At 43.2% G+C, this 26,698-nt stretch overlaps 2 protein-coding genes across 2 annotated transcripts; both read right to left on the reverse strand.

Moving 5' to 3' along the window:
• Window positions 1-541: 541 nt before the first annotated feature.
• myoz1b (myozenin 1b) lies at window positions 542-6,864 on the reverse strand. Its single transcript, XM_061095530.1, has 5 exons — window positions 6,780-6,864; window positions 3,311-3,477; window positions 3,149-3,218; window positions 2,862-3,048; window positions 542-776 (listed from the first exon to the last, which is right to left on the reverse strand). The coding sequence occupies exons 1-5, from the start codon at window positions 6,862-6,864 to the stop codon at window positions 542-544; spliced, it is 744 nt and encodes a 247-aa protein (XP_060951513.1).
• A 6,311-nt stretch (window positions 6,865-13,175) lies between these two features.
• On the reverse strand, window positions 13,176-24,866 carry synpo2lb (synaptopodin 2-like b). Its single transcript, XM_061095470.1, has 6 exons — window positions 24,765-24,866; window positions 21,386-21,537; window positions 20,982-21,284; window positions 20,039-20,424; window positions 13,395-15,907; window positions 13,176-13,364 (listed from the first exon to the last, which is right to left on the reverse strand). The coding sequence occupies exons 1-6, from the start codon at window positions 24,864-24,866 to the stop codon at window positions 13,176-13,178; spliced, it is 3,645 nt and encodes a 1,214-aa protein (XP_060951453.1).
• Window positions 24,867-26,698: the final 1,832 nt, after the last annotated feature.

The following is a 26,698-nucleotide window of genomic DNA, read 5'->3' on the forward strand; positions in this document are numbered from 1 at the left end:
TCGACGATTCCCAAAAATGAGTAAATTTTTGGGAATTGTAACTTGTAATAAAAGATCTCCAGGAGCAGCATTATGCAGTGTTGACATGAGAAGCAGCCAGTCGTTCTGTAAAGGGGAACTTTATTGCATAAATACATTTTTTTAAGAGTGCAGGGTGCTTATCTGTTTCTGTTCACACATGTGTCACATTAACTTACCACAGTTTGCACACGCATAGTAAGAAAGCACACAGGAGACAGAGGAGAGTCTTTGTCCTCTTTCATCAAGTCAGTTTTGAATATTTTTTAGCTTATTTTCGATTTTTTTCCCCATGCAATTAAAGTACATTTCAACAGGTGTTCATGGGAGCTTCAGCAGCTCTACCAGTGCAAATGTTGTCAGTGTGTGGGTCAAGAATTATGATCTGCCCAATGCTCTAATACACATATGTGGGGATGTGTTCTTCATGTCAGTATGTGTTTGTGGGTCATTTAGTGCATGTACTTGTAATGTGTGTTTCAGGCTACATGTACTGTAATCATGCTTCTGTCTGCACGCGTGTTCACAGGTCATCTGTCTCTCCGTCGAAGGCGATGTTGTCCACGTCCATGTGGATGTTTGTGTTGTCCTCGCTGCACACCCAGCCGATGGGCGTGCGGTTGAACGAGGGTCGTGAGCGGATGTCCGCCTGCAGGGAGGCCAGTGACTCCGGCTCATCGTTGGCAACGCTGGGCTCTGGGAGCACGAAGGCCAGCATCTTGCACGCCTTGTCGTTGCCGCCAAATGGCAACGCCGTCCTGGCAGAGAAAAGGGACATAGTAGGAGGGTGGGAGATCAGGATTAGCATTATGGGCATCTCACACAACAACAAAGTGACACAAAATAAACACAAAGAGACACAAAACAACCTCAAAAGGACACAAAATAACCCCTGAGATACACAATACAAGCACAGAGATATACAAAACAACCACAAAAACACCCAACCCACCACAAAGACATGCAAAATGGCCACAACGTGATACAAAACAATCACAAGAATGAAAAAACAACCAGATATGCACAAAACATAACCATAAACACAAACTAAACAACCACAAATACATATATAATGTCCACAAAAGCACACAAAATAAACACAAGCAGCAAATTGACTACCATTAAAAAATGTGTGTGTGTCAGTGTGAGTCTGAGCGCTCTGTGTCGCTGTCAGTGTGTTTCCCTCCTCTGTAGGAGTGGTGGGTGGGCTTTTACATATCTGTGCCCAGGGACCTGTTGACTCATAATGCTTCCCCCTCGGCTGGTTATTTATTGCTGACTCAGACCCATTAGTAATTATAAAGGCTACAGCTGCATGTTCTGGGGTCCATAGCAACCATCAGCACTGTCTCCACGGACAGAGTTCAAACGAGATTAAAAATAACGACATGTGGAATGAGATGGGAGCGATGGAGTATGTGTGATTTGTATCACTGCTGAGTGACGCCATAGAAACAGACGAGGAGAAAGTCGTTTTTTTTTTGCTAATGAAACAGCAAACTGCTGGTTGTCATAGATACGTTGGTTCTATATGAGTGCAGTTATAACTATAATTACATTGAGTAATTCCAGTTTCATCTGAAGACAGTTATGATTTCGCTCTTGTGCCATTTTTCCATATTAACACATGACTACTTCCCAAAAGTGAAGCCAAAGCATCTTGGTCACCACCTGGTGGATGGCTGCACTATAAGTCATAATCCCTGTCTCTTATGGACAAAACAAAAAATAATTAAATAATTTTTGTCAAAGATGGTTGCGGCCATATTAGATATCACACTGATGTATGTTCAATTGAAAATTATTCCTGTAGCAGCAGGACCTTGCTACCGTGGCTCCATCTTTTGACCGGAACTGGCTCCAAAAGCGTAAGATGGCAGTGTTTGGATCAGAGATATATTTGCCTCATTTCTCAAAAGTGGGAGGAGGTGGAGACGCGTCATCACTCTTTGCATTATCTATGATCCTAGTTAATGTCAAGGCATATTCATAATCTTAAAGCTTGGCCCACTCAATAGTAATAATTGTTGCCTCTGATATATTAATTATGAATGTTTAAAATGTATATTTTGAGTCCCCCAGTTTGTGAAATTTCAGTTGACTATTAAAGGTGGCAGTACCTTGAAGCAAACTTTCATTATTCTGACGCACGTAAAGGAAAAACTGTTCCGCACTTGAAGGTAAGATGAAACGCCTCAAATTGTGGAGGGGGGCAGATGTGGTATTGTTTAAGAACCCACTGCAGAGTTTCAGGAAGCCAGTCACAGTGTCTCACTCATTTGTTCTCAGTAAAGTGCCAGAAGGACACGTTTGAGGAAAGAGAGCCTGAGAGCCCAGCTGCTCACTTTCTCACCTCCACACATCTGGCCCATTGGCGTGTGAAGTGGGCACGATTGTCAGAGCGTCAGAAAGATAGAGGAAATGAATGTTCCTTGAAGACAAGTGAAGAAGTCTTTCAGGAGGATGAAAATAAATTCCACTTCCTGGGCCGGTTCACTATGAGTGATTATTTGAATTTAAAGCATCCTCTCTAAAGTCACTAAAATCGTTTAAACTGCTCAGTAGAAGGTATTTGACTCATTTAGAATTACATTTTTGGCATCAAAATTACAAGAACAATTGGAGAATATTGAAAAAATGCTATAATTTTACATGAATCTACAAGTGAGAGCTTAAATAATTGCTACTTTTATCTGCTTTATTTTCAACATGTTTATGATTCGTGCAGGCATGGAAATATGCTCTTATGCAATCTCTGTGTGTGTTTGTGTGTGTGTGTGTGTGTGTGTGTGTGTGTGTGTGTGTGTGTGTGTGTGTGTGTGTGTGTTGCTGTGTGTGTGTACCTGTTGAAGCTCTTGTACAGGATCAGGTCTGGGTGGATCTCGATGGGTCCCGGCATGTTGCCCTTCATGGTGGCTGTCAGCTCCAAGTTGCCCCTCATGGCCCGTTCCCATGGTGATACGTAGGTGCGTATATACTCCTTCCTCTTCGCCTCCTTATCCGCCTCCTCATCCACCGTCTCCTCCACCACTGAGACACCCAGGGACAGGGGGGGAAGGGCACATAGATGAAGTACAAAAATCATAAAAGAAATATGAAAATTAACAAAAGTGCATGGGTGACCCCATACCTTCTACTTTTGGCATCTCAGGTTTTGGTGCAACAGGGGGAGGACAAATCAGCAGGTTCTCGAGGTTCTGCTGGAAGACATAAAAATAAAGATACAGCCCGAACAGTATCCGCATGCATAGACAGCATAAATGTAGACTCTCCTTCAGTTCCTCACTCTCACCATGTTCTGGTTGGTCACGATGAACTTGTCCACTCTTTGCTGCCTCATCCTGAACATCTTGGAGCCCTTGTTCGAGAGCAGGGAGAGCTCCTCCAGCATCAAGTCCTTGGGCGTCTTGATCTTGGTGCCCAGGTCGAACTCGGAGGCCTCTGGGTCGGCTTCATCGTCTGCCAGGGAGACAAAGGAGGAAGAGGAGGAAGAAGAGGAGGAAAAAATAGAGGGGCTCAATATGGAAGGGTTAGGTTTACACCATGAATTTAAGGCAGACACACGACTTTTGTTATTTATGTCATCCAGAAGTTTAAAAAAGAGGTTTAACTTTCTCAGTACATTTTTTTTTTGTCCCTTTCCCTGTTTCAAATATGGTTCATGGTTAATTTTATGACAACGTTTCATTCTTGTTTTATCAAATATGTGCTTATTTTCTCTTTCATCTGCTTGTACAGGTCACTTAGCCTCTAAAATAAGATTATGTTGCACAGTACTGTTAACAAAATGAACATTGAATTTAAGTCAAGATAAGAGTCATGTTGAATGGACAGAAATGAGAGTGGTATTGATTTTAACAGTTAACAGGTTGTCGATGATATTTTTAACATTTTCTCTGGAACTACTGCTCTTACTTGAATGAATAAACCTGGCACCTGGACCTAATGATGATTTATCACTGCTCAGATGAACCATTTCTAAGCATTTTTTGTTATTAAGATGCAGAGGATTGTTTCGGTTTTTGGCGTGGCTACTGCATACGCTTGTCAACTAAAGCCATTTGGCAAATTAAAAGGTGGGTTTAACCTCCAATTTAGGTCTGATATTGAATCAGGGATGTGACTGCAAAGGGCAAATACTTTTATCCTCTGGCTTTCACACCATACTTGTTGTGATGAATTACAGTTAAAACCTGTTGTGTTAGAGGGCGTGATTGTGTAATGTGTATGAAACCAGGGGAGTCGTAGGAATTACTGGGCCAAAGCAATATAGAAGAAAAGGGGCACTGGGGAATGACACAACAGGGAGGACTCTTTATGGAGGGAAATCCTCATAACATACTGTTGCTCTCTCTCTCTCTCTTTTTCTCTCCACCTCTGTCTCTCTCTCTCCTCCGCTGCAGTGATGGAGAGACCTGATGGATTTTACTGCTCCACCGAGCTCCTCATAAAACACTCTTCTCATCCACCACATCCACTCTGATATCATTCATAACACCTGGAGTCCAGCCATAAAACAACACACACACACACACACACACACACACACACACACACGTACACACACTCACACGGACACATCTATAAAGCAGGGAGTTGGCATTGCAATGCTGCTGTGAGCAGTATATCGTAAATCAGACTTGTGCAAGTGGGTGTGTGTTAAGTGTGTGTGTGTGTGTAGGTGTGTGTGTGTGTGAGAGAGAGAGAGAGAGAGAGAGAGAGAGAGAGAGAGAGAGAGAGAGAGAGAGAGAGAGAGAGAGAGAGAGAGAGAGAGAGAGAGAGAATAATTGAGGCTGCTGAGCAGAGCGAACTCTCCCGTGGGGATATTGATTAGAGTGTTAATTCAGAAGAATGTGAAAGTGGAGCTGGCTGCTGACTAGGAGGAAACGGGACAGACTGACAGAGGCAGGGGCGGACAGATGCAAGCAGGCGACATGCAGAGGGGACGGGGGCATGGGACAAACTGTCAGAGCGACAGAGCGCAGAGAGGATGATGGATGGATGACTGGGCATTAACTGGAGCAAAAAGGGGGATAAGCAGGATAAGCTCCTGAATGACTGACTAACTGACTGACTGCCTGACTGACTGAGAACAAACCGGTTGAAAGGCTCAGATGTGGCTACAGATGTGACAGCAGAAGGAGAAGCAGAGGACGGAAATGGGGAGAGAAACCAACAGATTGTTGAATGACAGAGAGGAGCATGTGCAGACACTCAGAAAGCAGATTGTACGTGCAAAGATTTGGTTCATTGTTGGTGTTTATAAATATAATATGTTATGCAAGAAGTAAATGCCAGTTTTTATTCTGCGGTAGAAAATAATCCCTATTAAATGAAGACTTAATGCTAGCAGCTCTGTGAGGCTGCAGTAAAGATTTGTGTGTTTGAGCTGAATGACAATGCACCATGCTGATATCATTCAAATTAAAGAATAGCAGGGGATGATGGGAATGTCAGTAGCTTTGTAGTCATTTAATTACAATGCCAGAAAGTATTGGACAAATTGTAAGTCTGACCTGATTGTGGCGCAAAATGAAAAATTGGATAAAAAAAAAAGAAGAAATTCCTCTTTGGGGGACATGAACTTTGGTATCAAAATTCCTGGCAATACAACCAATAGTATTACAACCGAACTATAAATTACATTACATTACATTTCATTTAGTCTTATATTTAAGATTTAAGTTTAAGAGCCAGGTAAGACTTCTACTTTGACATTTCTATTTAGCTACAAGTTAGTATTAACATATTATTGTTTGTACCACTAAAACCACTAAGTATTGAGAAAAGGTTCCTTCAGAGTTTAACACTATACTGTATACTATTTCATCATCATATTTTAATAGATTTTTTTCATATTGTGTGGGTAGTATGTTGCAGTTTTGGTGGAGTTTTTCACCAAATTATTTACTCTTATACCAGTACTACATCATACACATTCTCACAATGAGCAAACACTTGGTGACAATAGTGGGGTAAATGAATTCACTTTTAAGGCTGCACCATCTCATTTATTGGAAATGCTGCACATGCCATCTGTAGCAGCTTTTACATATTTGCCTCACATTCAGCTTGACACATCAATTTTTTAATGTTTATTAATATATTTTTGAAACTGGGATTTCCACTTAAAGTTAAAATAACAGCATGTGAGTCTGAAGCGTGTCCAGCTTCACAGCGAGAGTTGAACAGATGGACCTACTGGTGGGTCTGGCAGGGGGAAATGTTTAACACTTTTGTTTCTGGTGGGTCTTTTCCTACAGTAAGTCTCTGGACACTCTCTGGTGCACAGACAGGGATTTTTAGAAAAATAAATAGAGGAAGAATTAAGTGTTTGTTATAAACACACAACTAAAACAAATATGGAGCAGAACCACAGTCTGGTATTTTGTGTTGCCTCTAATGGTATCAGGTCTGTAGCTCCTCTGCCATTTGATAATGAGCCACATAACCCCACAGAAGACTTTAGATATTGTGTAACTGCTTGGAATGTGTGCGTGTACAAGTGTGTGTGTATCACAAATCCACATAAGACCACATGCAATGATTCAATTTACAGACACAGATTGTGCAAATAGTGGACACCAGGGAGCGAAGCTCACAATCGGACTTGACATTTGCTGGGCTGGATAATCAGATCACAGGGGAGATACAGGGAGGTCTTTGAGGAATGAGGGTGGAGAGGTCGGGCAAAATGTTTCCAGTCGCTGTGTGTGAATGTGGGATATCTGTGTGTGTCTGTGTGTGTGTGTTTATTTTACCATTCTGGCTGATGTTTGACAGGTCAGTGATGATCTTGTCGGACTTCGTCCTTTTGTTAGGAGGGGCAAGAGTAGCGAGAGGCATGGCTGTAGAACAGAACAAGAACAACAATCATCATTATCACCAGCCATTAGTTTCATGTAAGAAATGCAGCTTTTTTACATTGAGAAAAAAAGACTGGCATGGTATAAATAACATCAATAACTAATTTGACAGCTCCAGCAAAAGACTGACTATGATGCGATGAGACAACTCCACCCCTGTCAAATCGTTACAATAGACTACAAATATCTTGTAAATGGTAAATGGTTTGTATTTATTTAGCACTTTTCTAGCCTTGATGACCACTCAGAGCGCTTTACAGTACAATTTGCCTAGGATGTGCTATTCAGGGGTTCAGCATCTTGCCCAAGGACACTTCGGCATGCAGATGGGGAAGACTAGGATCGAACTGTGGACCTTCTGGTTGGAGGACGACCGCTCTACCTCTCAGCCCCTACATGTATTGTGCATTGTCCCTGTTAAGCAAACAATAATTGAAAATAAGAGTTGATCTTGGTGATAAACCATAGCAGATTGTCGCGCGACTCTACAGTGTTCCTTCAGCTCTACAAAACATTTTTGCACCGTTCAACTCAGTGTGTTGGTTTTACACACTTCCGTTAACCTTCCCGATGCAGCAGGCAACTGTTTTCAACTCTGATAACCCCACAGTACATGACCAGCACCAAATAGACCCAACAGACAACGGCACAAACAAGTTGTTCCCAAAGGGGCATTTAGCAACAACAACAAAAAAAGCTGGTGGAGACCAAAAACAAAGCAAAAAGCAGTACTGGATTTACTCTAATCAGATGACCAGAAACATGACGCCATATGTTGAACACATTCACCACAGCATATTTTTTTAATAATATCATGATGGCTAATACTAAATCGTATAATATCAATTTAGATGTAATGTTTACAGAAGATTCTCCTCCCGAGAAACACAACAGCAAGATAAACTGTGTGATGAGGCTGTGTGTAGGAGAAAAGACGTTATTATTGAGCAACAAAGTCTGCACAGGGAGGAGGCAGCGGTGATGGATGAGACTACAAAACACACAACGTTTCCCATTTTCTAACAATGACCAGGATCAATTACCCACCTTAACCCATTTCAACCCATCGATGAACTCACAAAGTCGTTATTGTACCTGTTGTGTTGTTATGGCTAAACCTAACCAAAACGTAACCATATCATAAACATTGATTTTGGAAGGCACAGAACAATAAAGCCATCCTGCCTGGAGGGACATCAGATCAGAAAGTGAGTTGCTCTAATGGGCCGTTGCAACCACCAAGGTATTTGGTCATTTAATTTGGAGCTCTTGTTTGTGTACAGCTTGTTGTATTGTCCCCGAGTGACCAAAAGGAAATCTATTAATGCAGCTGTAAAAATTGAGCCGACGTATACATAATAAATCAGCGGTGGGCAGTGATAATAGATTGGAGGGGATCTTGTTTTAGCTTATCCATGTAGTTGCTGTCCTGAGATCCAGAGGGAGACTATTAAAAAATAGTAAGAGTCCAGGAGGCAGCTTCACTGTGAGATGTTTGGTACAAATAAATACACCATAACCGCGACTCTATTTGTAACATGAAATGCATTTAAAACGTTTTTTTCAAATGTCTTCATATGTGATCTTTGATCTAAATCAACTTTAATTGATCACATAGTGTAAACGTGGTTTTATTAGATATAAAGAATCACTGCCTCAAAGCTAATTTGGTCTGTCTGGCGGCCAGTAAGGAGCATGACAATTTTAGCAACAAGACACTGACAGGCAGTGAAACCTGATACAACAAAAGTGTTAAACCTGCCCATAGATATTAAAAGAGAAGGAATAAAAGGTTTTCTAGGCTGTATCTATGTGTGATGAAGCTGCACATCAGGTCCAAAATGTGTGCAAGCTTGAGGAGACCCATCCCAGAGTTCTCTAATTAAGTTAAGAACACTTTTTAGTGGGGTCTATAGCCTCCACGTGCCCTAGAGGACACAAATTCCCAGTGGCAGCTTGTGTCTCTCTTGACTAGGGGCCGGCAGTATGTCGCTGTCTATTGCACAGGTCAAAAGCAATTATGTAAGGCTGGAGGTGAGTCCCTCTACAAGAGAAAACGCTGCAGAACTCGTCTACAGGGAGACAGTTAATGTAATTGCTTTTCATCTGCTGTAATTGAAGCTCATTCCTAGCTGGGGATTCAGTCCTGTGTGGGCTATTTTTGGGAACCTATGTTCCATACCTCCGCAATGAGTGGGGGTGTCATGCATGTGCACAAGACCACACACACGCACACTCAAACACACGCACACACACGGCAAGAGAGATTTGGACTTTTATCCGATTAATGTGACTCCATGAGGTTACAGGTGTTTTCAGATACTTAGGGAAATGCAAGATGGAGGTAAACAGCCGCGCTTGTCGCAAACTACAGGGGCTTAGTGCAATGGGGCCTGGGTCCTGTTACCGCCTCTCTGAGTGAAGAGGCGCTTCTGTCCCCCACGAGCAGCCTGTTTTAGCTCTAGATAAATCTTGAGGGGACAGCTGGGGAGGAAGGGCATCAGTCAGCACATTCCCAGATACACACATACATGCATCCCGTCGACTAAAAACGCCACCGCAGAGGGCCACATTCCTCACCTACCACTATGTTGGTAAAAAGTGGTGGAAGAAGAGAAAAGTCATCCACAATTCTGCTCTCGTAATTCCAATTTGGTTTAATTCATAATTAAATTAGCTATTTAGTCATTCAATTTCATTCTACAATGTAACTGTCAAACCATGTGCGATATAGTGTGAATTTAAATGTTTTCTCGACCAATTACTGTGACTTCAAACATAATCAGCTGTGCAATCTGCCAAATTAAGCAGAGCATCTGCTTCTGATTCCCTCATTCATTAATTAATCTATTGCAACGGCCTCAACAGCCACATACAGAGGCTTCTCCTCCGAAATCTTCTGACCTCGGGGCTCAAATTATCTTGACCAGAACTGGCACCTTGTAAAGAATTATTACCATCAATGTGTTATAATCCACAAACACTCAAGGCATCTCAGAGAGGGATTTCTTTGACTTTTATCACTGCCATCGCCCACATTTCACTTCTCAGACGTCTTACCTAAGGCCCAGGTGTCGGCAGGAAGACACAGGTCCCAGAGGTTCCCTGAAAAAGGTGTGTGTTGAAGGAAGAGGAATATAGATTCCCAGGTAGATCTGTGTCCTGCGATTTGTATTGTACTGCCTTCCCTCTTCTTCAGCCTAGATACAGTGAAACCCTATCAGCAGGGCTGCAGCAGGGCTATGGACTGGGCCCGGAGGGTGGGAGGGGTGGCAGGGTTTAAAGGGTAAAGTGGGAGGTGGTTGTGGTGTTTAGAGAAGATGTCATGAGTGACAATAACAAAACCTGATAGTAACTCAACTTTATTCATCACTTTTATTTGATAAAGATACCATGTAAAGGCTCATCTAAAAAATCAAATTAAGGTATTTGCTTTAAATATAAATTCATATTTCATTTTCGAGTTACAATGTTTTACATACCGTACATTTATGTAGAATTTAAGCTCAACTGGAAAATACTAAATCCATTATTATCAACTCTTAGAATGTTTTGATGAAAGCAATTGCAACTATGGGTAAAACAGTAACTTCACTTCTCCATTGTTGGCTAAATCTAAAAACTGATCCTGAAAGACATCTGTTGCCAGTGGAATGATACAAGCATTGGCCTCATAGGTGAAGTGTATTCTTCCGGCCCCCTATAATCACCTGTCCCATAATATGCAAATACAGGGTGTTTTCTTTCCTACCACTTGTTGTATCAGCTTTAAGGCATCTGTGCTTTTGTTGGTGTGTTTTCCTCCTCCTCTCACTTTGCTCGCAGAATCCTGCAAACCTTTGGGTATGAATGATTAGCAGCTTAACGACCGGCTTGTGTCTGGCGGCATACCTGTATCATCCTGTCTGTCGGTTCATCATCTGTTCAGTGCTTTAACATTTCAGCCAGTTTGTCAAGGTATTTGATCGTAAACAATTGCTGGACAAATAAAAATTACATTTTTATACAGATCACCAGGGATTTTATCATTCATCCTGTTGAACATGTAAATTTCTTTATTAAAAATTTCATGAAAAAAATCGAATGGCTGTCAAGGCATTTCTGTTAAAACCACGTTGTCATGGTTACAAAAGAGGAAAAGGTTCTTAATCCAAATTCAAGGGTTGGTTATTACCTTCTCCTTTCAAAATAATAAGTCTCAAGTTATGGAATGAATTGAGAATGAAGATTAAGCATTATTTGTTGACCTGCCCCTAAACCCCGAACCCATGTGACTCTGACTGTTTTGACCCAGAAACATGGTGAGAGCGAAAGAGCCTCTTTGGCGGAGGAGAGAGAGGAGGACGGAAGTATGAGGCAGCGCTTCCCCTCTCACATTGTAAAAAAAGCCATCAGAATTAAGGGTTTAGCACCGTGCCAAATAGCGGGAGATTAACGACTGCAAATATCGGTTGAATGAGCTGTGTGTGTGTGTGTGTGTGTGTGTGTGTGTGTGTGTGTGTGTGTGTGTGTGTGTGTGTGTGTGTGTGTGTAGGTGGGTGTGTGTGTTTGTGTGCCTGCAGTTGAGTGAGAGAGAAATTACCAGAAACGAGGAGAGAGACCAAAAGAAGAGAAACATAAAAGTCATTTATTAATATGGCCGAGGGTTAAAGGAGCCGCTTCAGTCATTACTATAAGTGCAGTTACAGCTTTTATGTGTTTCTACAATCCAGTGACCTAGTTTGTAGAAAAACGATTGTGCCGCAACAATGGAAGGATTTTTATATTTTGTGTTGTACCTTCCACTAGCAGAGCAGCGGCAGAACTGAACAGGACTAAAGTTAGCTGCTAAAGTTAGCCCCGTCTGTCACCTGATCCCAGTCAAGGGTCATAGGTTCGAACCCTTTCTGTGGCCGTGGTTGGGTTTCACAGCTCCAAGGCCGTCGCTCTGCTCTGAAATGTAGGCCAACAGTCCCACAAGGACAAATTCAACCACATCGATAAGATATTGAAAAACATAATCATTATTAAAGGGGTTGTGTGTATTTGAAATTATTTTTTAACTCTTCTCATGTAGCTGGATTACCAAATATACTGTGTGTTTGACAATAAAAATATGGAAAATCTGATATAAGGTAAGAAAAGATCGGATTTAAAGAATATTTGTGTATTTGTATATTTTCCATGACAGGTCTCTATTATTGATATATTAGATGAAACTAATATTTTACTGATGTAAATCTGTGTTAAGAAAAGGGGGGAGACTAAAAACTGAGGTGGTGCAACATGTCTGCCAGGCAAATCCTACAGTGCCTCCATGTGGTGGAATTTAAAAGAAGTTTCTCTTGATCCCTCAACTATCCCTTTTGAATATTACGTATTTAACATCTTAACTGGCTAAATCCTTAAAAAATTATTAAGGTGTTATACTAGTCGGTAAATGTCTGAATGGGCGATGAGGTACTCGGGCCTGGTGACACGTGTGACAGAGGAAGAAACAGAGTGACAGCTGAGGTGAGTCATGTCTATTTTTATTCAGCCGCATGTCTCCTTGTAAAAGATTCACAGCTAAACAGACACGTTATACTTTTCTTGTTCCACATCAGCAGATCAGAAATCAAATCTACTTCGCTCTATGAAAAAACTACAGAAAACAAAGCTCACACCGCTGCACTCTGCAACTAGAAAAAAACAATACACTCAGTCATCAAACACACATACTTAGAATATATATTACAGTGAGGGGATTACACAAGTCATGTCAAATTTGTTACTAGTAAAAATGTTCTCATATGATACTGTACTGCCAGATAAGTAAAATCTGTACTTTTTACCCCTCATCAGGCATTAATGTTTCTAAATTGTCACTTCATCAGTGCCTTTTCATTATTTTCTCATCCTCGACTATACCTCTCTTCTGTCAATCTTGTCTTTTCACATCCGCTGTTCTTTTTTTTTATGCAAAAACACAATTCTTTAATCATTCAATACAATATTTACAAAACTCTCTCTCTCTCTCTCGAGTATCTCTTCCTGGCCTTTCAATCTCTACTAACCTTTTTTTTTTTTAAAAACCTTTCTCACGTTTCCTTTTTCATAACACATTGTTCCCTTTAAATGTAACGAAATTCATTGGATAAAGGAGCCAGATCAAATTCATTAAAAGAGTAAATGTCCGTGACAATATGTGCTACATGTGTTGCCAATCCAAACAGATCTTGAGTTAAAAGGTGGCTGATAAAACCCATGAATAAAAACATGGCACTACTAAAAACACTTCTGGCTGTTTCTTGTGTCCAGACCAGAATCAGGTCAGTGCATGGTGGATCCAGGGCGCCAGACGCTGGGCTGCAGGCCCAGGTTGGAAGTGCTGAACCTGGGCTTCGGTACCCTGGCAGGCAGAGCGCTGCTGAGGGCTGGCTGTGAGGCACCAATCGGACTCAGGGGACTAAGATCTGGGGCGCTCTTGAAATCCCTGCCGGCCTGGGCAGCGTTGGATGGCTGGAGGTGGGAGGAAGTGCGGGACTGAACCGGGTTTGGAGCCGGAGAAGAGGAGAAGGTGGGAAGATGAGGAAGTGGGGCGGTAGGGGCAGGAGGCGGCGGGGGAGACAGAGGACCGTTGGCCCACTGAGGTTGGTAAGGATGGGGTTGAGGCTGATAGGGTTGGTAAGAGGCAGGACCAACTGTGGGTGGAGACGTGACATCAGAGCGCCACAGTGGTTCTCCGAGTGTCGTAGCAGATCGAGGGACGATAACTTTGAGGGCAGGCCCTGTGGATATCGGTGGGGGAGTGGAGAAGCGCTTCACCTCGTATACTCGTGCTGTTTTCTGAGGAACACCTGACATTCCTCGCTGCTGCTGATAGGTTGATGTGTCCTGGGGAACCCCATTCCCATAGGTGAACAGGGAGGAGTTGAGCTGGTAGGGCTGGTAGCTCATGATGTCCACAGGCTTGATGCCCGCTTTCTTCCCTTTCGACCCTGCAGCTGGCCCAGCCTTTTTCACCTCAGGCTTCTTCTGGACTTTCAGAGGGCAGGAGGGTGAGAGGAGGGGGTTGTAGCTGATGGGAGGTGGAGCACGGATGCTGGATGAGTACTTCCAGGTGGCAGGGAGAGAAGGCGTGGGTGAGGGCTCCCTTGTCTGGGCAGGAGAGTAAGGTGCTGCAGCCACAGAGGGAGACCGATCCACAACATATCGATCCATCCTGCTTTGTCTGCGGGCAAACAGCTGCCCTCCCTTCCCTGCCAGCTGTGGCATCTGAGGAGCTTGTGGTTTTGGGGCCACAGGGGGGGGCCTGGGTCCGCGCTGAGCCTGCATGAAGTTGCAGGCCTCTGCCCCTAGTCTCAGCCAGTCCTCCTCAGGCCCCGACTCGTGCCCAGTCTCCCCACTGGGTGGAACTCCAGGTTCAGCAGCCGGGGGTCTCACGAAGCGGTCATCCATGTTCTGGACCATCGACAGCAAATCCGGGTTGGGAGAAACATCTTTGTTCTGGACTGCACAAAACATCGGCTTGTTGTTGCTACGACGACGGGCATCATGCAGGATGCCGGTGCGAGCGGCAGGGACAGAGATGCGCTGCTCACGTGTTGCAAGTGAATCAGAGGCGGGAGCTTGCGGAGGCGATGCAGTTGACATGGCAGCATGGGGGTTAGGAGTTATTCCACCTGACATGTTTAGGTAAGGGTGAACAGATGGAGATGGGTAAGGCTGGGTGGGCGCAGGAAGATGGGTGTTCTGGGCATTGAAGGACATTTGAGGTGGGTCAGGGGCATATTGTGGGGAGATGGGAAGAGCAGGAAGACAAGCAGAGGGAGGTGTGTAAGCCTGAGCAGGAGTAGAGGGATGTAGAAGTGGAGCTGGAGGGGAGAAGGTTTGAGCAGGTGATGGACCGACTGGGCTTCCTTGAGCTACAGGTGGAGACAGAGGGGTGGCAGGAGAAGCATGCACTGCAGGCTGAGGAGAAAACATTTGTGTGTTTGCTAGAGTCGGGGAGAAAGGTGCAGAAGAAAGAGAGTAGGGAGGCGAGAGAGCTGAGGGAGGGGAGTTAACAGAGGGGTGAGTGTTGTTATGTCTTGGAGGGATGTACAGAGAGGTGCTAGACACCGCTCTCCGCGCATCTGGCCCTGATGGATGGCGAGTAGGCAGTATTGTCACCATGGAGACGGCCGCCACAGGTTTGGTTTCCATGGACACCATCATGGGTTTGGCCTGGGGAGGGCGAAACATGACAGAGGTTACAGATGCACGAGAAGGGGTCGGGCCAGGGGTGAAAGGTCGTGCGGTGCGGTTCAGAACGCTTGGATTAGCACCAAGGTTGTCCAGGTGATGGTCTGAGTCTGTGACAGAGCTCGGACTAATGTTTGGGGTCGAACCATGTGGACCATTTTGACTTTGAAGAGGAGTCTGAGAGGGTGCGCTCAGAACAACGCTCGCCCGACTGACAGCTACTGACACACCATTGGTGTGAGCGACAGCGGGAGGAGACATGTGTGCAGGGTGGTTGATCGTTGAGGGCTTTGTGATGCCGCTCTCCAGCCTTGAACCCTGATAGGGTGAGCTCTCCAGCCCTGAGCCCTCCAACCCTGGGGTTTGATTGACAGGGGTCAGAAGTCCTGGACTCTGATAGGCTGAGATGTCCAACCCTAGGCTGTGATTGGCTTTTGGTGTTGTTGGAGTAGTTGGTGCGGATGACGGGCAGGCAGAGCTTCTCCTGTCCAGCAGATCCAGATAACCCGAGTCCCACGTGGGGTCAAATGATGATGAGAATCCCTCTTCATCCACTTCCGAGCCACTTAGGATGGAATTTCCTCCTTCCTCCTCCGTCTCCCCTCCTGTCTCTCCCTCGGTGTCCTCTCCTCTATCTCCCTCAGCTTTGCCAAAGCAGGTCAGCGTGTACTTCTTTGCCCTCTGTCGGCGCTTCTTGAACATAAGAACCCCTTTTGAGTTGGGGTTGGGAGCATCAGTCAGCAAAGAGGCGATAGAGCGGCATTTGGTACGAGCTTCTTTCACTTGCTTCTCCACCACACTCTCCCCGCGCTGCAGCTCTGAAAGACAGGAAGAGGGGAGACAGAGAAGGTGAATGTGTTGAAAGAGAGAACTGATAAAGGACAAAAGCAGTAATGGGATTTTGTTTTTATGAATGCATAATAGGGCACAGGCGAAAAGGACTGGAAACGAAGCAATGTGGTCACCGGTGCTGACTTGTACAGGATCATCCCAGTGAGGAGCTGCAATGAGGATTACCTCTGATAGACAGGAGTGTGTGTTGTGGATTTAGAACAAAGAATTCCTGCTGTCACCGGCAATGCCTGTCTGTGTTTGTGTGTGTGTGTGTGTCCGCTTAGTCCAAGGCTATTTGTGTCTTTTTGGTATTTTGGCTCACCTCGCATGAATATCATCACTCAATAATTGTAGTCTGATGCTCTCATGCCAACCACGGCATAATAAACTACAACAGTACTCAATAGAGGCCCAAGTCCCCTTAAATATCAGTCCCCTGAATATTCCTGGTTGATTTTTTTTCCCCATCAAAATCCATAAATTATTCTCTGACAAATAAACAAAAATGCAGAAAATTTCCCTATCACACAACGTTAAAGAAATTAAAAACGATATCCTGGATCCACCCCCTGATTTAAAGCGTCACCAAATTTCAATGGGTTCTTTCCTGACTCATACAGTACCCCCCCCACCAAGTTTGTTTGTAATCCGTTGGGTAGTTTTTGCGTAATCCTGGTAACCGACAAGCAAACAAACGAACAAGGCAAAAACAACCTTATTGTTTTAAAAGTAATCATCCCAACATCAAACTGCCTACTTTTGTAGCGATATTCAGCGATTTCTATTTCCATCAATTTATACCGCTAGAGTCAATGTAAGACAACTAAAAGGAGAAAAATTACCATGCTAGTATTATCGGTGCCTAAATACTGATACACCTTTAGCACCAAACACAGTTGAGCCTGGTAAGAATGGCTCCAGTTTTGTTGGTTAGATTAAAGGGATCGCCAAAGTTATTACAATTCATCCTGAGGGGGACATTGATGTCTGCACCAAATCTTTTTGGGGAGATCCATCCAATAGCTGTCATGTCAACACAAAAACGACAAAGGTCAGCCTCTTAGTAGCAGTGGAGGAAAAGTCAGGGGGGATCACCAACATCATTAGGACTTATCCTCTGGGGTGTACGAATGTCTGTACAAAGTTTTAACCTAATCCATCCTATAGCTGTTGAGATATTTCAGTCTGAACCGAAGCGACGACTAACATCACCACTGGAGCCATATAGGTAAAAATAACTATGAATATTTTGTAACCCATCATTTAGCATCATGTGTCTGACCAAGAAACACAACCACACAGACACAATTGCCCATGTATGCAATTCCTCTTTAAAGCATAAAAACACAAAATGACATGCTGAATCACAGGTGAGTCTCCTCACGTCTAAATCAGTTCAACAAAAGGATCGTTTGTTATGTCCAGCGAGTACAACAATGACAAAAAACATTAACTGCATAGAAATTGATTGACTGATTCCTCTAAATCTGAAGAAGACACCAGAGCTTGTGAGCTGTGTGTAAATCTTACCTGCGTACACAGTGTGTGGGACCGTGTGTCCACGCACGTCTGAACCTGACAGAGCTGTGAAGTCCCTCATCTCACAAGTGTTTTTCTCACACCCTCCCACACACACGCAGACACACACACGCACAGACACACACCCTCGTTAGCGTCCACTTCTGCTCTGAGCGCGGAAAAACGTCCGCTCCTCGTCACCCACCTCTTCTCTTGGGGCACAGCCCTTGTAAAGACCTTTGTTTCTGTCCAGCAACCCAAACCAACACATGATGTCAACCCACTATTCCTGTCTGTCTGACAGGCATCAAACACCTGTCCACTCTCTGGCCCCTACACAAACACACAGACACACACACACAAGGACAGGAAGACCCCCGTCACCAGCGAATATCTTCACAGCACTGTCATTGAGTGTGTGCGCATATGTTTGTTTGTATCTGTGTGTATGAGTTCATAAAGCCAATTATAGACAATAAGGAAGTGTGGTCCTAACCCTTTGCCAATGTCCCGTTCCCTGCTGCTGACCCAACAACCACTGCACACACAGACACACAAGTCCACAACAGCAGAGCTTACAATCTCAGATCCAAAGCCGAAGGCAATGTGTGTTTGTAATGTGAGAAAGGGCAGATCCCGGGGCGCCTCGGTCATTCATCCTATAGTAAAACCCCCAACGCGAGTCGTTTAGCCCTTTGGCTTCTCGTAGCAGAGGACAGATCACTCATTCCAGCACAATCACTCATATGAAGTCACAACTCAGTCAGTGCATAGTTATTCGCTGCCATCAGCTGTGATCCCTATTACCTTGTTGAGATGAGGTCAATCAAACTTTAGTGTTTAAATATTTGGGTCAACATTTTTAGAAGAGACGGTTGATTTCACTTTTATAAATTGTTTTGAAAAATATTGCCCGGCCCATAACACCGAACAAATAGGTGTTTTTACTTTGCATATTTTTAGTTATAATATGGTTATTATTGAGCTTAGAAGGTGCTGGTACATGGAATTGTTACCTTTGGGGCAAAGCCAGGCCACATGTTTTTCCTAATTTTCAATCTTTATGTTCAAATGCTAAAATCTCCAGCGTGTATTCTCACACTTATTACAATAATAGCATCTGAGGGGCATATGGCATTAATAGAGCAGATAACTCCACCAAGGGAAAATTTTGAATATTATCTCAAATTATCTTAAAGAAAGATTCCTGGATAAACTACGACATGTAATGGGTTCTTCCCTGATTTAAACTGCATCCTTCCAAGTTTCAGGATGATCCATCCTCTAGTTTTTGCGTAATCCTTTTAACTAACAAACACATAAATAAACGCAGATCAGAACATGACTTTGGATAAACTTACTTTTATGGATAGTTTTAGTATTTCTGTCCCAGTAATTCCTTCATGACCCTTCAAACACATCTCACAATCCTTTGTTTAAGTTTTCAGAAGAAGGAATTTATTCATTTTTATTTATTTATTTAAATAATCAGAAATGATTACATTTGTCCAGCACAACTTTCTGATCCCACAGGGTAAGACTTCAAAATTACTGTTGTGTTTGCCCCAAACTCAAAAATATTCACTTTGTATTGAGGTAAGAGAGATAAGAGCATTAAATCTTAACATTAAAGAAGCTGAAAAACAGTAAGATGCTAACACACGACATATTCAGCCCTGTGGCCCATAGGCCGAGGTCAGTGTGTGTCCAGACTGTCAATCAGAAGCTCCAGTGTCTATAAATACAGCCGCTGAGGCAAATACTCAGAATACTGACACGGGAAATAGACTTCTGCTTCAAGGGACAGCGTGTGTGTGTGGAGGTATCTGGTATATCTCACCTAGTAAATGTAAGGGGGTATTCCAGTTACAGGAAAGAGCCACTAGAGGGGGATCTAGCTAAAGACATTAGTTGAACTAAGTGGGGACACTTGGGGAATCAATGGAATTTAAATTAAAAAGCAAAACACAACTGTGAAGAAGAAATAGCTGCGTTGTCGTGGGAAACTACTGAGGTTTTCTGTGCAGCTGTTTTTCACATCGTCAAACCCATGAGCAAACACACGTCTAGGTCTATTTAGTGAAGTGATGGTTGGGATTGACAAACACCCATGGTATGGTGTAATTGACTATAATTATTTTTAGAACATCAATTATTCATTATTTTTGGGTATAATTATCTCACAAAAGATCATGGTAGCTTGGTAGCTATGGAAACCCAGCCTTCAAGCAGGATTAAATTGTTTTCATCACGTTCTGCTGTTACATGATGTGTGTTTGTTTTGTTTTTGTTTTTTTACATAATCTTTTTACTTATTTCATAACTTTAATTACCTTAAAATGTATCACGTGTGTGATAGTATGCATGCAATTCAAATATGTATATTTTATTTTTATTTACATTTTTATTTTCTATTTCATTTTTTTGTTATATTTTTTTTCTGCTTTTAATATTCTGAGCATTGCCATAAGACCCTGTGACCCAAGCATTTCATTGGAACCAACTGCTTAATGTAATCGTTGTGTATATGACAATAAACTCTTGAATCTTGAATCTAACTGTTTATTTTTTCCTTGTTATTATTGAGACATACTCACTGGCTTGCCGTGCTTTGTCCATGTAGGTGGTGGAGAGCTCATCACTGATGGGGGTGTGCATCCCCACCATGGGCACCAGCTGTTTGCTGGAGCCCAACATCAGAGCCTCTTTCGCCCGCTCAGGTGACACCAGGGGCACGCAGCTGGGCCCGATGCAGCCCCCTGCCTCCTGGAAGCCACTGTCACCCTCACCCTCCGCTTCCACCAGCCCCTGATCGGGGGTCGGGACGAGTGTACGAGGGGTCAGGGTGTGTGGGTTGTGTGCCGGAGCGGTCCACTCTGTCTGGAGGGGCTGGTAGATCAGCTCTCTGCGGGGGACGCCAACCAGACACTGACTATCCCATGGCACCTGCAGGGAACCCCCCGCATCCGTGGCACTCTCATACCTTTGAATAATAAGAGAATGCGGCAAAGATAATTATTTTTTACATTCATGTTCGTCATGGTGGATTGTGGACCATATACAAGTTAAATGTGCATTCTGGATTAAAATCTGACCTGAAACTTGCTCTATGTTTTTTTTTGCAAAGTAGCAACAATTTATATAATTGACAAATAAATCCCAAACCTCCTGTGTATCAGAAGTCATTTTTCTTATTTGCTTGGTCCAAAGAGAATAAGAAGAGTCGCCAAGTTAGTTCCAAGGGCCTCATACGGACAATATATTATCTTTTTTATTCATCATCACTGGGAAAATAAACTTTATATTTCGGTTTTCTGTCCATATAAATTAAATTGATATATTCTGTACTGGATGATTTCACAGATACAATTATTTTTGATAGGGCTTGTTGTTGAATTCAAACAAAATGAATTTAAATACTTTTTTTAATTATCATCTTTTAACTTTCTTGATTTGTTTATATTTGCCTATTGAATGTGGACAAAAACTCCAGAATGAGAATGAATGTAGAAAAACAAAAAGTGAGCAAGGGCTTCTTACCCGCTCATCTCCGAGGTCTCCTCCTCTTCTTGGTTGTCATAGCGTGCAGGTGAGCGTGCATGAGGAGGCGTGCGGCGTTGGCGGCGGTGAGTGAGGGCCTGAGTGTCTGCGTCGCTGTCTGTCTCTCCATAGTAGGCCTCACTGTCTGGAGGGGAAGTGATGCCCTTGGGTATCCCGATGGGCGAGAGGACTGAGGGACGCTGGGAGGACAAGGAGGGCACAGGGGGAGACAGGACCCTCACGGAGGAGCGGGGGGGTGCGGAGTGACCAGAGTAGGATGAGGAGTGGAATCCAGAGGGGGCCCTGGAAACATACACACATACACATGCATCAGTTTGTCTGACATGGCGTCATATAACATGGTGCGTGCTGTACAGTTTGTCTGTGTGAGTCCGTGCTCTGACCTTTTCACCCTCAGGCTGAGTGTAGCGCTCTGTGAATCTATGATGCTCATCGCCTGGGCATGACTGAGCTCTGCACACACATGGTCGTCAATGGCAACCAGCTCATCCTGCTCTTTCAGTCCAGCTCTGCAGGCTTTGCTGCGTCTGCGTACCTGCAAAGGGCAAAGAAGGAAACATATTAATCATTATTCAATTTCAGACCAAGGGTCCTCAACCTTCTGGGCCTGTGACCTCATATGACAACGCCCTTCTTGAGCGCAAGTCAAGCTTTCACCAAAGCTTTAAAGTTTGAAACCCGAATCTTTAGAATATGAATTGTAATTTATCCCACAACATGTTATCCAACCAGGGAATGAATGGACTGAAGCCACACAGTTATACAATCAAAAACATTTTCCATCAGTGGCAAACAACAAGTCCAGCAGTTCTCAGCCTGTTAAATCTAAAAATAGGCCTCAATTAGACGATACGTCAGTGGAAGCGATATCTCTCCTTTTATCTGATCCCAAAACAGTGCTGTGTCTCATAAAGGATCTGATGTTGCCCATTTGCATTCATTTTTAATTTGCGGCATCACATTTAATGTTGGCTTGAAAGGCCATGAAAACACATTCTTTCAATCGGATTCTCACTTGGAATGATGGGGTCCTGCATGAAACTCTATTTTCTGAACATGTTTGAGCGTTTTTCTTTATTTTACATGAGATGTTTTTTTTCCCTTCTCACTGGTTTGAAATAGTCTGGGCTTAGTAGGAAAAAAGTGATGCCCTGCACATCTGGGCAGCCATAAAGACCATTATCAATTAGATCTGATCAAACTACACCCACAAAGTCATGAGTTTATCAAAGTTCTGAACAATGAATAAAATCCATATTTAACATAGTGGTGAAATACTTTAGTTGTGACCTATATATATAGTCTATGGTTGTGACCAAGTTTTCATGGGTTTTAAACTGGTTTATATAGCATATTTTTGAATTTGTATATTTCCATTATAAATCGATATAAAAAAACACTATTATTTTGAGGATGACACGTCATAATACATCAATAAACACAACAAACAATGAAGAGCTTCAATCTTGAATATGTATGGCACTGTTTATAAGTATGCTGTTAGTCAGTGAGAGCATGTATTTGCTAAAAGGCCGATAAAGTTCTGCGACTTGTAGAACAGTGCTCAGGCATCTCTCGTCTACTGGCAACTGTTCCTGTATCAGAATAAGTCATGAAGTCATGCAGCTGTTGCTGGAGGTCGCTGAGAGATGATGTCATAGGATCCTTTAATAAGAAATCGGTCTGTGGGGGGGTGGGTGGTAGATGGGAAGGCGAGTATTCTTGTCCATCAAACTTCAGCTTCCTCTAAAAGAAGAAGATAAGAACCACCCCTCCGTCTCCTAACACATACGAGCACCTTATCCTAGCTGACGGTAGAAATGTTGAGTGTGTTCCAGCACCTACTTGGACTCTAAAGAGGACACTGAGTTTCCCTTTATCAGTGTCTCTTGACCCAATAATCCTGCTCCAACACACGCAAGGACAAGCTTCTCTCCCACTCAGGCGAACGCACACACACGTACACATACACTTGTGCGGCACAAGAAGACATAATGAAAGGGGAGGTTTGAACAGCTGCATCACCAGTCTGGTCCAAGGGGCATCAATGTCATTCACCATATGTTCCTCACACACCCAAAATAAAAACCCCTCGCAGGAAATATCAACCACATTCCTGGACGGATGAAGAAGGACAGGAACCGGTGGGATTTTGAAACTGACAGAATATAAACAGATTTATAGGGGACAGCGAAATAAATGTGTGTGTGTCTGTTTGTGTGTGTGTGTGTGTGTGTGTATCAAGAGGCTTTTTTCCATGCTTGGCTTCCAGCTCCTCTTAAAATGAGCTATTCTGATCCTCAATTCCCAACCAGGCTTATCTGAGGTATGTCCAACCACATACACACACACACACACACACACACACACTCACACGCGCACGCACGCACGCACGGACACACACACACACACACACACACACACACACACACACACACACAGACACACAATATATCTTCGGCACTCATTAGCATAAAGCATTACCCAGCCGCTTGACCAAACCATATCCATCACAACTAACTACCCGACTTCCACCTGATTCAAATGCTAACAAAAAAACCTATACTCTTAACCATAACCCTCGAACAGCCCATTGAAAGTGAGGACGGGCCAGAAGTCCTCACTCCATAAGGTCTAGGCCCAAAATTGTCCTCACAATATGTTCAAATTGTCCTTAACGATAACCTTATCTGGTTGAAAATCATAAATAAAGAAAGATCTCTTTGTCTTTGTCTGAGCCCCCCCACACCTCCATCATGAATCAGACGTTATGACAGCTTGTGAGTGACCGGCCAACTTTTAACGTCAGTGTGAGCGAGGTCACATTCCTCCTCTCCAGAATAGCTTTTCTTATTAGAGGCAACATTCTGATCTGTCAACAAATATAAACACAGACACGAGAAGATTTTGAAAAAGCCAAACTGGGAAAAGAAAAGAATAATCCGGGGTCTTAAAGGTGGCTTATTTTGTTTAAGAAATATGTGATGATGACAAATCTTCAACAAGTCTGTTACTGGTTGTATGTGTTTACAGTAGATTGGGTCATGCAAACACAATATCAGTGTAATAAAGAATGTACAGGTGTGATCTCAAAAGTATTGTGCTTTAAAGTACTTGAACACCTTATATTGGCCACATATGATCTCCGTCAGGACACAGTAATGAAACCTAAGACACAATCAAACACCAAACATGTGTTCACACTGTTCACTGACCCACAAACCAGACTCAAACATAACAAGGAACTGTAATATTGAATTGAGAATATGGACAATTGAGGATAAAGAAATTCAACTCCTTGACGTACTACTACATGAAACTATGGTGAGATTGTCAAAGCTTCTCAAGCAGAAAAGTGACATTTAAAGACAGATGTTTACTGTGAAAACACGTCCAGATAAAAATCCTATAAACGACTTTGCCTATCAAACCAATCCCTCTGCAGTTTAGTGGTGCTCACCCCTTTCTAAAACTAATAGAGAACAATCAATAAATTACTAATACAATAATATATACTCACAAACATACAAGATAACAAAACCAGACATGCCTTCTTTATGTCTACTAAATAAATAAATGAAAACATTTCTAGCTCGGATTACAGACAGCAAACCACAAGTCAGACCATCAAGGCCTCAATTAACAGCTGCAATCTCTGTTAAACCTACTCATGTTACCACCTTGGCAGTAAGTCCTCTCTGCAACATACTGTATGCACGCACATATTCTCACGCACATGCACACACACGGGCTTCACTATACCTTGGCCACATGTAGAGGGTTTTGCTGCTCCACTCCTCCCTGCAGCCTGAAGCCCCACGGAGCTCCTCCTGAGAGGGAGACCACAATCTCCTCCGCCACCATCCCAGCTCACAGCCCGCTGTGTGTATGAGGGTGTGTGTGTCGCTCTACCCTTCTTCTGTTCCTCAAAGTCTGCGAGTATCAATGAGTTAGGCTTCTGTCTCTCTGTGACCAAGGAGAATCACTCCACCCATGAGCAGACGCAGGGGGGTGGCTGGCTTTCACCTGGAATGCTGGGTCGGAGGGTGGGCACTCGGAAGGGCCAGAAGGGGCAAAAGTGTGTGTGTGTGTGTGTGTGTGTGTGTGTGTGTGTAGTGAACACTTGCCATGTCACTCTACAGGAGGGGATGCTTGCTGATATCTACTCCCAAAATAACCTCCAACACCACTCCCTCTTTGACCCTCAGCTCAGCGAGCCAGGACAGCAGCCAGGACTCACAGATTTGTCTTTGTCTACCCACAATACCCCCCAACCTTAGAGCACAGAGAGCGGGGAGCTGCAAGGAAGTATTTTAAGAATTTCAGATGGTTTACTGTCTGTGCGTTTTAACAGCTTTAGAGAACGAGATGTGCTCCAGTGGCCAAGGAAGAAATAATTTCTGAGCAAGCCTTTCTGCAAGATGACAAAAACTGACTCTGCTGTGCATCAGTTTTCACATCTCTGACTTTGCAGAAAAAAGTCTAACAGACTGGGTATGGGTATGACTTGGCCCAGTATCAGAGTCAAGGTCGCATGAGTCTTGGCCCCACTCGCCCCAGTTTTGACCCTTAAAAAATGGAAACAGATCTGGCAGCGGTGGACTGGCATGAGCTGATTTACATATGGTGGAGAGGATTCAATTGACTCAATTCAAATGGCTACCTCCTTGATCGACGACTTGGATAATCAACAGAATCCAAAGCTCTCAGCCCAAGGGACACTTGAAAGGTCTTTATTGCTATGGCCAACGACAGATGGGACAGCCTTAGAAAATTACATTTAGACTGTCAACCTGTTTTTACTTCATACTATACTTTAAAAAAACTTCTAAAAATCTGGAAAAAATCGTATATTACTTTTCAACTTGTTTCATCGCTGCCACCTACTATGCTGGAGTCTGGACCATGGTTACCTCCTCTAAGGAGGTGATGTTTTCACCTCCATGTGGTTTTTTGTTTGTTTATATGTCAGCAGCATTGCACAAAAAACACTGGACGGATCACCATGGAATTTTGACAAAGGATGGGGTTCCGGTCCAGGAAGACACAGTTAGATTTTGGAATGGATCCAGGAATTTTTTTTTTAACATTCAGAGATAGTTTCATAAGGATAATCATTATCATTATTATTAGTAGGGCCCGAGCACTGAGAGGCACTGACAGACAGTGAGGCCCTATTGAAACTGTAGGGATTATTATTATTCAGGCATATGAATTGGCTTTGTGAGGGCTTTCACATGTTCAAATTCTTACCAAAATTTGCAGAAAATTAGAAAGTGGTGAAAATTTACGTATTCTGGAGGAATTTTCAATGAGAGTGGCAAAATGGCTCAACGGTGCCCCCCGACAGGGCCGGCCCTGGCAATGTTGGCACCCTAGGCGAGATTTCAAATTGGCGCCCCCCAACATACACACGCAAACTGTCATGCATCCACAATAACTTTTGGACTGTACACAGATGCACACACAGGCAGACAAAATTGTAAGCTATAAAAAAAACAATAAAAATATATAACAAAAAATATAAAGAGTCTGAAATCAGCTGTACTGATAGCATATCATGTCATGTCGAAAAAAATAAACATTAATGATGTCCACAATCGGGGTGATTCTTACCTCTATATTGTTCTTTCTTCTCCTCCTCTACTATGGGTGCTTTCTGAATTGTGCACCTGATAATTAAATCTTTTTTTGAT

The sequence above is a fragment of the Limanda limanda genome, chromosome 21, assembly GCF_963576545.1.
Source record: "Limanda limanda chromosome 21, fLimLim1.1, whole genome shotgun sequence".
NCBI lineage: Eukaryota > Metazoa > Chordata > Actinopteri > Pleuronectiformes > Pleuronectidae > Limanda > Limanda limanda.